The 16,880-nt window shown below is 36.6% G+C and overlaps 1 protein-coding gene across 7 annotated transcripts in view; it reads right to left on the reverse strand.

Moving 5' to 3' along the window:
* Positions 1-16,880, reverse strand: part of LOC127659275 (unconventional myosin-Ib-like) — a 130,923-nt gene that overhangs the window by 61,765 nt on the left and 52,278 nt on the right. For all 7 annotated transcript variants that reach the window (XM_052149023.1, XM_052149021.1, XM_052149022.1 and 4 more), the window contains exons 4-6: positions 6,563-6,657; positions 3,295-3,399; positions 726-772 (exon numbers count right to left, since the gene is read on the reverse strand). In XM_052149023.1, coding sequence (XP_052004983.1) covers positions 726-772; positions 3,295-3,399; positions 6,563-6,657 — 247 coding nt within the window. The remainder of the gene's footprint in view (positions 1-725; positions 773-3,294; positions 3,400-6,562; positions 6,658-16,880) is intronic.

Raw genomic sequence — 16,880 nt, forward strand, 5'->3', positions numbered from 1 at the left:
CTGTATTTCCATTTTTATGTCAATGCTTCAATAGATTGTAGTTCATGTCAAGTATACAGTCATGCACCATTATTTTTCATTTCTGATTGTCCTAAAACTGCTTCCACATACTTCAAATTGAAATTTGTAATTTTGGGATTCACATCAGAACTGGTTGGTTTGGTTCATGGATTAGAACTCTGTTATTAAAGAATTTTGTGAAATCCCGATGGAGTAAATTAATGGGGGGAAAAACTTCCTGGGACCAAGGCCACTGAAAAAGTAGGCAGTCACTATTGTGCTCTAAGGGAAAAGAAAAAGAAAATAAGCAGAACATACATAGGAAGAGTCAAAGACATCTAGAGGTGGTTGTTAGATAGGTTACGCCAAGTTCTGTTTGAGTCTTGCTCTATGAATTAACAGTAATCGCTCTACTATTGCTGTGTCAGAATATGAACGAAAGTGCTCAGATGTTGGACGATAAGAAGCAGAACATATCTGGCTTTTAAATCAGGGGACTGTATCCGAAAGGAAAAATGTGGTAAAGAAACAAAACCATATTCCCAAGTATGGGTATTGTATCAGAGAGATATCTTTGGGGGTGAGCTGACAGAATGCCATAGAATCGTTTGATTGAGTTTACATCATTGATTAAATGTCCATGTTGATCTAATCCAAAGCAAATACACACTAGAAAGGGAGGAACTGCTGTAAAACACTCTAGCTGAAAAAAAAGAGATACTCACGAATCGAGACGAGTTGTCATTCCTAACGGTTTTAGCATTCCCAAAAGCTGCAATGGAATAACATGTTGAAAGTTAGTCATGCTAAATTCAGCATTACAACCTTCGCTGATATAAGATGTTGGAAAAACAAAACAAAAAACACACAAGATAGAGAAAGAAAAAAACAATTCTAAAGAGGTGGCAAATTGTCCTTCAATACTTTTCACACCCATGCAAAACAAATATTAAGAGCAATGTTTCTAAACTGATTTTTGCATCAAAACACAGATTTTTTTCTATTGGGCAACAAGTGGCGACCCAACACGATGCCAAAATTGCTTATTGTACAAAAAGTCAATGACAACTTCAATAAAAAAAAAAAAAAATCATATTTATTATATTAACGTGAACTGTACAGGCCCAATGATAAGAATGAGGGCATGTTACCTGTTTTGGACATCTTTTGGTCCTTGCCTTTTTTTTTTTCCTTCTTTCTTTCAACATTTTGTTCTCCATTTAAACTCTTGAAACAATTAAATGCATTTTGCATCCAAATGCAAAGCAATGGATCAAGTGTTTAAATAAGATTTTGCTGCAACTAACCATCAGAATGCCCCTCAGCATTAAAACATTAAAGACAGTTAATACATTTGCACTTTCAGTCTGAACTTTATCTCCTTTATACTATAGTATGGGCTAAATACATAGAGAGTCTATGGTATATAGAACATACAGTGCATCCAGAAAGCATTCACAGCGCTTCACTTTTCCCACATTTTGTTATGTTACAGCCTTATTCCAAAATTGATTAAATTCATTATATTCCTCAAAATTCTACAAACAATACCCCATAATGACAATGTGAAAGAAGTTGGTTTGAAATCTTGGCAAATTTATATATAAAAAAAATAAATAAAAAAAAATTACATGTACATAAGTATTCGCAGCCTTTGCCATGACACTCAAAATTGAGTCCACCTGTGGTAAATTCAGTTGATTGGACATGATTTGGAAAGGCACACACCTGTCTATATAAGGTCCCACAGTTAACAGTGCATGTGAGAGCACAAACCAAGCCATGAAGTCCAAGGAATTGTCTGTAGACCTCCAAGACCAGACGGAAGCCACTCCTCTGAAAAAGGCACATGACAGCCTGCCTGGAGTTTGCCAAAAGGCACCTGAAGGACTCTCAGACCACAAGAAACAAAATTATCTGGTCTGATGAAACAAAGTTTGGCCTGAATGGCAAGCGTCATGTCTGGAGGAAACCAGGTACCGCTCATCACCTGGCCAATACCATCCCTACAGTGAAGCATGGTGGTGGCAGCATCATGCTGTGGGGATGTTTTTCTGCGGCAGGAACTGGGAGACTAGTCAGGATCGAGGGAAAGATGAATGTAGCAATGTAAAGAGATATCCTTGATGAAAACCTGCTCCAGAGTGCTCTGAACCTCAGACTGGATCGAAGGTTCATCTTCCAACAGGACAATGACCCTAAGCACACAGCCATGATAACAAAGGAGTGGCTATGGGACAACTCTGTGAATGTCCTTGAGTGGCCCAGCCAGAGCCCAGACTTGAACCCGATTGAACATGGAGCTTGAGAGGTCCTGCAAAGAAGAATTGGAGAAACTGCCCAAAAATAGGTGTGCCAAGCTTGTAGCATCATACTCAAAATAGTTGTGGCTGTAATATGTGCCAAAGATGCTTAAACAAAGTATTGAGCAAAGGGTGTGAATACTTATGTACATGTGATTTTTTTTCGTTTTTTATTTTTAATAAATTTGCAAAGATTTCAAACAAACTTCTTTCACGTTGTCATTATGGGGTATTGTTTGTAGAATTTTGAGGAAAATAATGAATTTAATCCATTTTGGAATAAGGCTGTAACATAACAAAATGTGGGAAAAGTGAAGCGCTATGAATACTTTCCGGATGCACTGTACAGCAGGAAATGTGCAGAGCCCCAGTGTGGGGTTCTTTACTGTGCAGCTAAACTCTCACAGATGTGCGATTTCACTCTGCTCAGGGTTCTGCTGCCATGAAGTCAAGGCATTCCTGCTCCATCACATCGCTTATGCGCATTTCCTGTCTGTGGCCCCAAATAAGAAACACAGCTGTCTGACTGCCAACAGGAACCAGGCAAAATTCGACCCATTAGCTGGGAGTGGGGTAGAATTGTGGGGAAATATGTATGATGTGGGTCTCAAACCAGCTGCCCTTAAACTTGTCTTTAAGAATCAGAATAACCAACCATTTAGTTCAATCTTCTTTCTAGTCAACATAAGAATATTATCCATTCAAATGTAAAAAATGTTTTTAGCACATTTCACTGCTTTTCATGGAAATATCTGGTTAATTTTTATAGAAAGATCTGCAAAGCTTGTCTGAGCATGCAACAGTAACCAAGCAGGGGTGGGCTTAGTGAATAGTACATTTTCCTTTAATATTTAAGAACATCTGTATCATGTTTTAATATAATTACAAGGTACACGAAGGTTCAGTAGGTGTGCAAATGCCTTAATGGTGTGAAATGTCATGGAGACAAGGAAAACGCAACAGGAACAGAAGATAATGCTTTATATCTTACCCTCCAGCACGGGATTGGACTGAAGCAGCTGCTCCTTCACTTTGTTCACCTCCTGGCCCTTCCCACACACTGCCGCCACATACGACATCACAAACTTGCTAGCCTCTGAAACACAGACCACAGAAGAATTATGTCAGAGGCCATTTTCTACTAGACGAAACCTCACCCCAATATCCCCTTTACATCAATTATTCACATCCTACAGGGAGTAAACGCGGTTCCCACCCCACCCTATCCCATTGAGAATGCAAAACTCCCCCAATCTGCTTAAAGCCAACAATGAGATCAACGGTTTAAAAAGTGTTCGATATCCTATTGATCTGTTGCTATTAATTATAAAGAGAAAACAGAACAAATTCAAATATAAAGGAATGCTTGTATACTTCACTAATAGTTTTAATTGAGCTAATGATTCTGTCTTTTATTTGGTCATTACATTTGCCTAATGATGATGCCATTGTCATTAGACTAGCTTCACAAGCTCTCCTATGTCTTGCGACTCAACTCAGACTACTGGAATTAAAATGAATGACAGAAATTATTATAACAATGACTGTATGGCTGAAATGATGTTCCTCCAATTACTTTTTTGGGAGCCATTTCATAGCAAATACAACCAACCAGTAAATAGAGATGTTTATCTCAATATAGCTATATTTATCAATTCTATATAGCTATATCGCCCAGTCCTAAATTCCAAACACAGCTTTTCAAAGAACATAAGATTTATCTTAGCTCAATGCTTAATGACTTTCGGATGTCTGGACCACTGAGAACAGTGACTTACACAGAAGTCCTGATTTGAAATGTTTCATGAACATTAAGATGCCAGTACACCCACTTATTCATGTTTAAGAGCAATGCTATTTTTGAGCAATGCGGCTCTGCTCAATTGACTATGAAACATTTTGATCAAACCTGGTACATGAAGAGATGGCAGAGTGATAGTAAATCGGATAGAAAATAACGACATAACTCCTCATTCCATTAAGCTTTAAAGAGTAACCAGCATGGACCAAGAATATTGAATAAGAGAGCCCAATTCCATTTATTTTTGAGCTGGGTCAGAGTTTCATTAGTAGAGAAGAGCATTACAAAATGAACTTGGTAACCTTGACTAACAGTTCATGATTTTTAACAGCTCTTTATCTGCAGACATAAAAAATGAAATTAAGATTACTAGAATAACCCTTTACCTGATAGCTTTGAGTGTTGGTTATCCTGGAATTGAGTGGATGGCACAGTAAGATGCCCATGTATAAACTAATGTGACTAGCTTCATCCAAAAGCTCCTGCACAAACCTGATAAATCACATGCTGCCTGACTTCATATGTACAGTATGAATCCGTACAGAGCAAAAAAAAGTCATACTGAATATTTAGCAAGACATGCTCACTCATATCTCTCAAAAACACAATTACAAATACTTTCTAAACAATTTGAAATTGTAAACAAGAGAAGATCTAATGTGTTGTCTCAAGGGACATGGAGAATATGAGATGGTATCCATATGTAAACAACTGATGGAAGCCAATCGAGGCATTGATGACAGACTCATAAATTAAATTCTGCACCTGGTACCCATTTGCTGATCTTGATCTGCAAATTACTTCCCAAGTAACACCAGATGAACATTTTGACACAAAGAACAATCTAAATGCAAGCTCACATGCAAACCAATGGAGCATTGACAAACAAAACCCAATCAAAGGGCTGTACTAGTCTGCTAGATCATTATTTTAATTGCAGATTACTCCAACTTGCATAACCATATTAAAGTCAACCTATTTGAAGTCTAGAGTACCTAAACCCCCAGTTTATACCATAACATAATGTGATTACTGTAAATGTAATAAGAGAAAGTTAGCAATGCACAATACAGAATGGATCAATCATCCTTTGACAGCATTGTGAACATTTGAGTAATTTGAGTCAAGAGTGGATTAAAAGAATGCGTTCGTGGGAAAAGGAAATGACATGCATTAGTAGCAAAACACTAAAACATGATCATTTTTACCATGTGTATTCTTTATACGATGAAGAAAATCAGCTCTGCTTTTGGAGGTAATATGGTAAATACTCTTAAACTCATCTTGGCTAAAACTGGCACATTTTACATTGATATTATGTTTCTTAAATGTGCATTGTCCCTGATTAAATTAAATAATAAAAAATACAAATAAATTTTAACTTTTTGAATATATATATAAAAATAAATAAAAAACAATCTACATTCTAACCAATTAATATTATATCATTAAATTGTACATATATTAATGATCCGAGCGATCACTGTCTGAAATAATGTGAACAATTTACAAGTAATAACATTGAGTTTACATTCATTTGTATAACAAGCACTAAAATGGTACTGTCTCTTTAAGAGTTCAAGGTGCATATGATCTGGTTTATTCACGAAAGAGAAGTCTCGATTTTTTTTTTTTAGTGCGGGATCTCATCTTTGATGGACACATATTACAAGGAAGAAATATTCTGTTTTAATCTCCAGCTCTTTTCCAGGTATTACATAATAACATTTTATAAAAGCTAAGTTCAGGCACTTAAAGGACCTTAAGCGAACCCTGTAAACATTGTAGAAAAAAAGCGCAGTAGGAATACAATCAAGCGATATAGAGATTATGAAGTTTGACGGGTCATTTATGATCAGATGGTCAGAAAACAATGTTGGAAATTTTGAAATATCGAGTTTTGCCTCGATATGCTTTGCAATTTTTTTTTGGTTCGTGATGGATTGAAATTCGATATATTGTCCCAACCCTAATTGAAATGTTTTACAATGGAAGTCATTTCTGATTTTCAACATTTCCAACAGCTTTCCCAAATGCAGATTTTCCACTGCATCTGAGCTGACCCACAATACGATACAGAAGACTTCGACAAAAAAAACACTTTGTATTATAAAATGGTTATCAGGAGTGATTCATGAGAATCATAAATTCGAATATACATTTACTTGAATCCCACACACCAATATGTAGCTATAAACTGCTCAAATCATTTGGATTCGGTCAGATTCAGTGTCTGTGTGGCTGTCACTGTTAGTTTAACTTCCATTATGCCCAACTGACACCCATTTTAAACAAGAGTAGTTTACTCCATTATTGTATATTGCTTCATAAAAGCCCATATTGTAAAAGATTGTGGTTTGCAGATGTGAGATATATGCAATAGGCATTCCTCCCAAGTCATGCATTCTACTTGTGATGGCTTGATAGAAACGTGTGTGTGTGTAAGCAGAAGTCTCACCTGTCTTTCCAGCCCCACTCTCTCCTGTGATGAGAATACACTGGTCTTTATCTTGATCCCTTAGTGACCGGTACGCCTCATCTGCTAGAGCATAACTGAGTAGAGAGCAAAAAAAACAACAAAAAAAGGAATATCAGGCAAATTCAACATTCAGGCAATTTCATATGTTTATATATACAGTTTATAAGTAACAGAGCGCAATTATCTTAAAAAGTTGTATGCGTTATTGAAAAGGAGGGGTATTCAATTAAATATTCAAGAGGTTCAGTCTCAACATTTCTGAACACTTAAAAGTCCCAAAATAACTTCTACTGTTTCAGAAATAAAAAAGTTGCATGGCTTTAAAATGAAAAAAGCAATGGGCATTTCAGGGCAATTTGGTGTACATTTTCCAGTTGGCAGCCTTGATCTCTTGTAAAAGTAAGACATTAAGTCCTAAACAGTCAAAATAGTCTTAAATCTGGAATTACACAGACTACCCTCTTTAACTGCAATTCACTTCACTATAGAGGCCTATTATTAGCATCCTGATCCTTAATTGACAGTGACTGCTTATAGGCTTCCCACTGACATAAGAGGACAGGCAGAGCATGATTCAGAGTTGGTAATTGGCAGTGATGGCCATGTGTCAGCTAAATCAATGACATGTTCCAAACCCTGACAAAACTAGGTCACATTTATGGTTCAGCACATAGTCTGTCAGACCGTTTTGTGGCAGAATTTGTGGCATAATGCCGATTACCACAAGCAATAATTTAGACTCTTCCCTTTTTTCATTAAAAATAAAAAATACAATTGGCAATATAGTGAAAGTCTATGGGGTCATAGTTCCAGAGGGTTTAAAAGCAGAAATGTGAAGCTTTTGTTAAAACACTTTCATTAATAATACAAATTAAGGGGAACTAATTTATGGCAATCGACATAACAGATCTATTGTCAATAGAGCTTAACTTACTTTGAACCCAGAAAATTCCTTTACAACAACAGTGGTGACATCATCTATTCTCTTAAAGCATTGCATATGCAATTAGATTCATTCTACAAAATTCCAGGACAGTTAACACAATAGGAAAGTGGGTCATATTGTCATATATTCCAGTGAGCTCCGTAACAATGATGCCATAGCAAATTATGTGTTTGAGAAAAAAGCACAAAACCTACTGTCTGAGAGTTCAAATTTGTAGGGCTGGGCAGATCCAGAGGCTATTTGGCTGTTGTAGAGACAAGGTGTGGAGGAATACATTTCTGTAGCTGATGCTTTTCTGGGTGTGAGAATAGCTCTAAATACAGTAAGTTGGACTAAACATGGCCTAAAATCCATGCTAATCTTAGACCATTTTATTCCATCTCCCAGTTTCCTCCCAGTCTGTACTGTTCAACAAAAATTACTCCGGAATTTTCCAAAACCACCACTAACAATAGGTCTGATTGTGAGGGAAATGTTGCATGTAGTTCCCCTCTTCTGAACTCTGTGGTAGTATGTCCATACACTTTGAGTATGGCAAGTGCTAAAGAAACTTGAGTGCACTGATAATCTGTTCCAAGGCTGTTGTTCCTGTCATGGCATTTCTGTAATACTTCATGGATTTATATGCCTCCAATGACCCTGACAAAAATGCCATTTCTGATGTGGCACGCAGTATATTTGAAAACTTGAGATAATTTCACTGGAATGTCCTGAAATGGGTCAAAGGCACGCCATGACTTATTCAACTCACAGAAAGTTGTTGACGGAAATTATCTTTTAAGATATCTTAAAAGCCACAGTGTTGTAATAAACATGATACTGTTCCAAAACGTAGTGAGCTGACAATAGTAAGCAGCATTTTAAGGCATAATATGCAAGCTCCCTACAAAAAGGCCATTCCGAAAAGAAGGTAGCATGATTATGCAGCCTTCTACGATTCCTTTAGGCCAAATTCTAAGGCAGCATCGCATGTACGGTCTACTTTATGGAGAAATAAATCCCAGAAAGCATTGTGACAAGCTCAGTGGAAAAAATCCATTCAAGATAACGGATGAAGAGAAATTTCGATTAGAAATACAAATCAATAAAATTGTTCAACTGAATTAAAAATACCAATATTTACCTCACCTCCTTGTAAATGTGATGTTTTGTTTAAACCAGCCATGACTGCAACAAGTGATAGGATAATCTGTTGGTCGCTTGGTTTCTATTTCTGTGGCGTTAAACATCAAATCTTTTGCTGATTGTGTCACATCGTTCAGCGGTTTCATATTCAGTGTGGAAAGCAAATTCTTTGTCGCTGGAAACATTGACGAAACGCTGTAAGAATATCAAATCGTTTGCAGTGTAATCTGAATAAAGTACTTGTAATTAGACTACATTATATGAAACAAAATCACAATTAATTTTATATGAGATTTTATGAGAATTTCATAAAGAGGAATTTCTTCTTCACCAAAAGTCCATTAGTCAAATATCTAATCATGTGCATTGAGATTACTACAAAGGTACCGAGCCTTTAGAACAGGGGTGGGGAATGCCAGGTCTCATGGCCGTGTAAGGCCCACAAGACCATTTTACCCGGCCTGCGAGGCCATTCAGGAAATAATTTAAAAAGCAAGAAAATGACCTTGATTGTGTAAAAAATTATAAAAAATAATAACAAAGGCAAAATATTGTAAAATAGAAAGACCTAACAGAATGCATGTTAATTTCAACCCAACTGTCTGAGAATCCTTTTAATATTACGAAGATAAAAAATTACTATTAACACTCCAAGCAAAATCTTGTAGGGAACAGACATGTATTTGGAATATATTTTGAACCCAAATGAACTGTGGGTTCAAGAACTGAACCCAAAAATATGGAGGCCATCTAATGGAGGTTTGGGCAGAGACCTGGGACACAGAGAGTAGGAAATTTTTATATAATTTCATATAATTTTCAAAAATGATATGAAAAATTATTATTTTGTTATTTTACTAACCCAACTAATGACTCGTCGGCGCTTTATCAGTAGGCTGCACGACACGTGAAGCATTTTTTTTTTAGCTTTCACTTAAGAAGAGTTGTGCACTTTTTATTTTAATATATCTTACATAAATACTATTTTCCACTTAAAAACTATAATTTCGTTATTCTACTCATTGATGAGCAAAAGGTCGAGGCAGAAATGACCATGTACCTGCAGGAAATGGCCATTGATGGGGAAGAGGACCCGCTGACTTGGTGGAAAACGAACGACAAAAGGTTTCCGTTCATGGCAAGATTAGCACGGAAATATCGGTGCATATGTGCTACCAGTACTCCATCAGAGCGGGTCTTCAGCACAGCGGGTAGTGTAGTTACTCCAATCCGCAGCTTATTAAAACCAGAAAAAGTGAATATGTTGGTATTTCTGGCCAGAAACATCGAAATTTAAACATGGTCTATGGTGAAAGATATTAGACTTCTTTACGCATTTTTTGCCATCCGTTGCGGAGCTATTCGATTTTGCATATTATTTTTAAACGTTCATTTGTGTAGTTCATATGACCACTTTACAATATTTCAATAACATAATTTATTTTGTAGCCTGTGCTGAAGTTAATTGTGCTGCTAATTATAAGTGAAATGTTAATGCCGAGTTTCGATCTGAGTGTTGTTCCGTTTTCTAGTTCTTTATTTGTTGTTCTTCTATGTTTTAATAAATGTGTGTTATTCATATTCACCTTGTTTCTTTCATTTGATTTGACATTATGGATTTATGGCCAAGGAAATTGTTCTTTAAAAGTATTAACCAGACAAAAGTTATTTGACGTTCGCTGGTCTGGGTTGATCTTAAACTGCCGCTTCAGTGTATACAAGAGCTATGTGACAATGAGCAAGATTTTCTGAGACACTACAACTACTAATAATTAATTAATAAAGGCTATTTTCTTGTAGCCTACAACATAAAATATTTTAATCTAAATGTACAGTGTAAGACATGTAAAAAAAAGACAACAAGCTAACAATGTCAAGATCAATATTTGTGTAGCCTGCCTGACACGGTATTTTCACAGACTAACACGTCAGGTCTCTGGTATATACCACAGTATTTAAAATAGCATATATGCATTAGCTATATTCTCAATTTAATTTACAGAGCAATCCCTGCAAAGTTTTTAGGTTAACTATAGAAGAGACTAGGATTAGTGAGTCACACTAGCAAGACTCGCAAAAGGGGGTGTGGCATCACGATGGTGGCTCTACATCGTGATGTTGGTCAGCCATCACGATGGACGATGATATCGTCCATCCGCACAACCCTACTTATATGGCCCATTAAAACTCAGCTAAAACTGAGTTTTGGTTTTCACTTGAAGGCCAGGGATTCATAACATATTCTTCAAACTGTCTTGCTGCCATGCCGGCAGACACATCATGTTTAAAGGGAGGAAATTAAGAGTAAAGTGAGAACATCTGTAGTGAAACTGCTTGATATCGCATAAGGTTAGGATAGAGTGGTCAATTTGCGTAGGGTATGCTACAAGTGGGAGCCATTTATACAGTATTCATACATCACTGTGACTTCTATAAGCTCTGGTGAGACGTAATCACAAAGGACCAATTGGAACATCAAAGCAGGGAGCCCATGAGCTGTTGTACTGAGGCAGCCACATTTCACCAGGAGCTGAATGGGAGTTTTAGTATGAATGTAGGAGGGGTGTCCTTGAGTACTTAGTCTACAGGAGAATGAACTGTAATTTCAGTTTGCCTGAGGTTGTGGTAAGACCGAAAGCCACAACATGAGGCATATCGAAGATAATAGTGCAATCCTATCAATATTCCTGCTTAAAAGTGAAAGCCAATTGGAATTTCCAAAATTCAGCCTTAGAAAGGACTGGCATCAATAGACATTTTTGTATAGAGGTCTTCTGTAGATAGTCGCATTTAGATTACTTGATATTGGCTCCGTTCAAAAACCAAGTGACATTCATCCCATGTGTCCTTCCTCTGAGGCAATCCCATCATGCATTGTGGTAAGCTCAGTGAGAAAAACAAATATAACCAATATGGCGAACAAATTTTGAGAAATGTTGACGTTCTAAATCTACTTAACCAATAATATCAATAAAAAATTGTTCAGTGTAATTAAAAATGTACTGTTCCAACACCAAGTTTTTGTGTATGTTTGAATTTGAATGCTTTTTAAAGTATTGCATTGTTAGCTTAGCATCATACTAGTGCCAAACTGTACTGAAATCAATTGCATTGTTAGCTTAGCAACATGCTAATAGCAAATTGTACTGAAATCAATTACATTGTTAGCTTAGCCACATGCTAATACCAAACTGTACTGAAATCAATTGCATTTTTAGCTTCGCAACATGCTAATAGCAAACAGCACTGAAATCAATTGCAAGTTGAGTCTCCCTGCAATTCACACAAAAGAGTGAGATTTGTATGATGCACAACTTGCTGCTTATGTCTAAACTGGCCCTGCTGAAATAAATAAATAAATAAACCGGACCATGCTGCTCTGTTGGCTGGCTGTAGAGGTGTTTTGGGCATTTGTCAGTTCATCAGGCTGGGAGACCAGCTAGCCGAGCAACTAAACCAGCTGAACACCAGCTTGGCCAGGTTGGGACACTGGCTAGACCAGCGTTAAACCAGCACCTCTGTTGTTCACCTTAATAACACCTTTCTAAAATGAAAAAATGTGAGAAAAAAAATGCCACAAAAATAAGTAGTGAGATATTTAAAAAAAATGGGCTATAAAAAGCTCGTATTTAGCAAAAAAACAACAAAATGCACAGTAGCGTGCTGACCAGCTCTGGCCAATTCTTCACTACACTGGAATAGGAAATCCGTATCAGGTCCTGAATAGGCTACTGTGGAAGTAATGTTTTCCTGCTTGTGGTGCAGTGATCACGGAATCAGTTGGAACAGACAATGGGCCACGTAAGTCACTGTGAAGAATGGCAGAAAATGCAAGTGTATCCAACCAGGTGGCCACATCACCTCAGCTGCATCCTGTACAAACATACCTCTTGTTTCATAGACTTGCAAACCATATGCTTGATTGTGCATGCACATGGAGAATACATAACATAATCTCTGGGAGTAAACAGCCACAGGATGTTATGCCATTTCACATGGGAGCTGTGAAATAACACAATGTGACTTTCTATACAAGTTTTTATGTCACACTGACCCAATCCTGAAAACTGCCAAAAAGGCGAATGCATCAGGGTCAGAACAACATTGGGGTTGAGTAAATGATAAAAATGTAATATCTGTTTTAGGTTTTCCTTAAACCTTACTTTGGCATATTGTGCATAAGTTCTGCCCAAATCTCCTCTAGCAAGCTAAACAAAAAGATGCGTTCAGTTTTCTGGAATTGTTTTAAAGGGTAAAAACTGTTTATCTCGAATTTACTGAGTGTCTTTAACACAAAATGTACTTGTACATGTTTTGTTTTACATTAGCCTAAACAATAGAGTGTGAGAGACATACACTTGGGATCCTCCTTCCTTCAGCCCCTTCACACTCACAGGAAGAACACAGGGGCAGGCCAGTCTTTTTTAGTCTCTCAGAACTTAACTGCTTCCCCCGTCTGCACTGACGCAGATTTCTTGACATCTGTGCTCTGTATGTTCTGTCATATATCCTACATCTGTGCTTTAAGGAGACCTACTGTATACAGACCTACTTATTGACTATTCCACAACCTAGTGAGCTGCCTACATAAACAGCATTTTAGGGCCTCATATAGGCATGCTCTAGAAACCAAGACAGTAAAAGGTAGGAGACATGATTATGCTGCCTTCTAAGACACCTTTTCTTTTTTTAATTATTATACTTTTATGGATAAAAAAAAATTGTTTAATTAATAGGTAATAATTTTCATAATATGTGTGAACATATTTTATGCTCATTTATGAAGTTCTATGATGGTTATAATGCTGCCTTAAGCCCAAAGTATACTTCGGTTTTGACGCATTCAGTCGAACGCAAGCCAGTCAACGTATACTCCATTTTATGGTGCGCTTAAACACAGGCGGTTGGGCGCATGTGCGCTATGACTGTTGTTTTTACGTTTGTCTACTTTTATTTACTGGCAAAAATCTTAAATCATCTTCTAGCATTCCTTATGACAGCAATGGCTCAAATGTGAGTATTGCCACTTTGTAGATCCACTAATTTGTGCAAATAATTCCAGGCGCATGAGCATTCTGCGCGTTCAGAGGAGTGGTTCGAAAAATTGGGCTGTACACATTCAGTGTTCGAGCACTCTGCTGATGACTAGATTTGCGTCATGTCCGTGGATGCTCAGCGTTCGCGTCTGACCGAAGTATCCTTTGGGCTTTAGAAGGTAGCTTCCTATTTAAGCAGTAAAAATTAGGGAGCTATGCCTTCTCTGTGAAGAAACTTTATTGGTCAATGTGAGTTATCTTCAAAAGGCAGCCTAAAGTTGCTGCCTACCTTTTGAAACAGTCTTCACTGTATTTCACATCCACACAATTGTTTGTGCATTTTGGGAAATGGAATAAAAAAAAAAAAAAAAAACGCTTGATGGGAACATCAAGATGAGTATAAAATCTCCAAAATGTGCATAAAAATGTATACACTCCCTTGAGATGGATACTTTTTTATTCAATAAGAAAAAATTTGCATAAACTATGATGGAAACACATTATACAAGATGCATATAAAAAAAAAAGAAAAAAAAAAAAAAAGTAATGTAACCAGCGGACCAATCATTGCATCGGAAATGTTGCTTTGGTCATCCTGAAATAACAAATGTCCTGAAAATCCAAAACATGCAAAAAGTTTGCAAAGTAAATTGGTTGAATAAAACCTTGAACTATGTGGAAGAGAAGGTTTATTAACACTTATGAAAAATATCTTATAGATCTGCACGGTAAAGACATATGGAAGGAGGACTGCACAAAAATAGTGTGACGCACTGTTGATCCCAGATATGAGACAAAGTTCTTCTAGAGTTTTAAATCGCGAGTATTTAATTAATAAAAGTCACAGTGGTTACAGGAAGTGATGATTTAGTTCTTTTGAACACATGGGATGGAAACGGGGCTTTATTCGCAAATTGTTTTTGCGATATTATGGTTTACCGCAATACACGATGGGATTACCTCAGAGAAGACATGCAAAGAATGTCATTTGGTTTTTGAACCGAGCCAATTTTAAGTAATGCAAATATATACAGAAGCCATCTATATATTAATGGCCATTGATGAAAGTCCTTTCTAAGGCAGAATTTTGGATGTTCTAGTTGATTTTCCTTTTTAAGCAGGGTTACCAATGGTAGGAACACACTATTTTCTACCTCTTGGATGGAAACATAGCTTGTGATACCTTAAAATGCTGTGTAGGTAGGCTCTAACAAGGTACTGGAACAGAGCTAATAATAAGGCTGGTTGAGTCTTTTTAGGATTAACAGGAAAAGAGAATCGGACGAATTGAAATTGAATCCGTTCAAACAAACATAAAGTCTATTTTTTTTATTGCAAACTGCTAAAATACACCATGCAGTGTTTGAGAGCCCCAACACAAGACCCTGTGTGTTCTGCAGTCCTGATGCCCTGCATAGAGAACATCCTCTCTCGATCATTCACCCACAATAAGGCTTGTTTTATTATATTATTGACATATAAATATCATTGGCTAAAAGCATCTTCTAAATCAAGGGTCTTCAACAGGGGGTCTGCAAATTATTGTTTGATCCACCACAGTCACTCGTAATATTTCTATCTGTCGGTCTATCTGTCTATTTTTTCCTTTTTTTTGGAGGGGGTATGGCACAGTGATTAAAAAGGAAAATTAAAAATGGCACTTCTTGTCAAAAAGTTTTCAGACCTCTGCTTTACTTAATTTAATGATTATTTTATTGGCTTTGCAATGTAAACATCATAAAATATGTACATACAATAATATGGTACAATACAAGTTTTACTTGCATAAAATGCAACATTCAATTTTCAGACAATATGCAATGGAGGTCCCTGCTCCGTCTCTTAATACCAAGGGGTCATTGGGCTGAAAATGGTTGAAGACCCGTGTGCTAAATGAATAAATGTAAATGATAAATGTAAATCTCAAGGGGGCGTGACCTAAGTGTGATCCTTAACGGATGTAGAGCTGACAGGCAGGCGAGCAGTCTCCACATGACAACAAATAATGCCCTTGTCGCACAAGCTAACTTTGAAAAGAGGAGGCCGATCTACACGAGCCGAAGCTTGTTTATTCAACCCCACGGCAGGAAATGAGGGAGAGGAACTGGTGAACATGCTGGGAGAGGGGTCACCTTTACATTCTGAGAGCCAAAATAAACATAATTAGGGGGTGCAATCTCATGACTGTATAATGGTTATAACTTTAACACAACATAGTCTGGCTGACAGCCTATTATTATAATATTAGGGCTGGCTAGCAAATGTTCACAATATGTTTACCATGATTTTGCTGGTGATATAAAATTAAGCAACATCTTGAATGCATCATGAGTGGGTCAATTGAGTACATTCACAATCACTACTTGTTTTACACTTTTGAGTCTGAGATTAAGACAGAGATGTTTAAATAGTGTCTTTGGTTTAAACTTGACATTAGAGTTGTTAAATTGATCCATTACCAAGATACAGTTCAAACTATGATTCAATTCATCAATTCAGAAACTTTGATTCAGTGAATTATTTGCGCTTACTGCAGTCCCCACGTGGCTTTTTTCATATAGTAAATTGTTGTAAGGAAAAACAAAATGTAGGTAAATATCGCTGTTTATTAAAATACTGTATATTGGTGTATATAAAGAAAAATGATTCCTTGTGAAAAACACTGGATTTTATTAAGTCGATTTTTGCATTTTATTTTTTCATGAAACATTTTTAATTACTTTATTTGGTCGAAATGATTGTTCCTATGATTTGGGGAAAAGGTTCCTTTTAAAGCAATTTCAGATCAAATACAGCCATTTACAAATAATGTACAAAAGGCAGAATATTTTATATATATATATATATATATATATATATATATATATAATATCAGCAAGAATGTTTTACCACAGTTTTGGTTAATATCTGTAAAAGTCTGTTTAAAACCTTCTAAACACACCTCTTTTCCATAAACTCACATTTGAAAGGAGCATAAGCTTGTATGATAATATAGTGGGCAACAGCATTTGCTTGGGTAGGATTGATTAGTAACATTAAGGCATTGCTTAGATCAATTACTTGTAATTAGACTGCCTGGCAATAAAAGACATGGCTAGGTAAACTGCTTTGAAACGCCAGAGTTACATGGGTTAAAAATCAAGGTCCACATGAAAAAGTTTAGGACAGTTGTGAAGTCATTGCCGAAACC

The sequence above is a fragment of the Xyrauchen texanus genome, chromosome 18, assembly GCF_025860055.1.
Source record: "Xyrauchen texanus isolate HMW12.3.18 chromosome 18, RBS_HiC_50CHRs, whole genome shotgun sequence".
NCBI lineage: Eukaryota > Metazoa > Chordata > Actinopteri > Cypriniformes > Catostomidae > Xyrauchen > Xyrauchen texanus.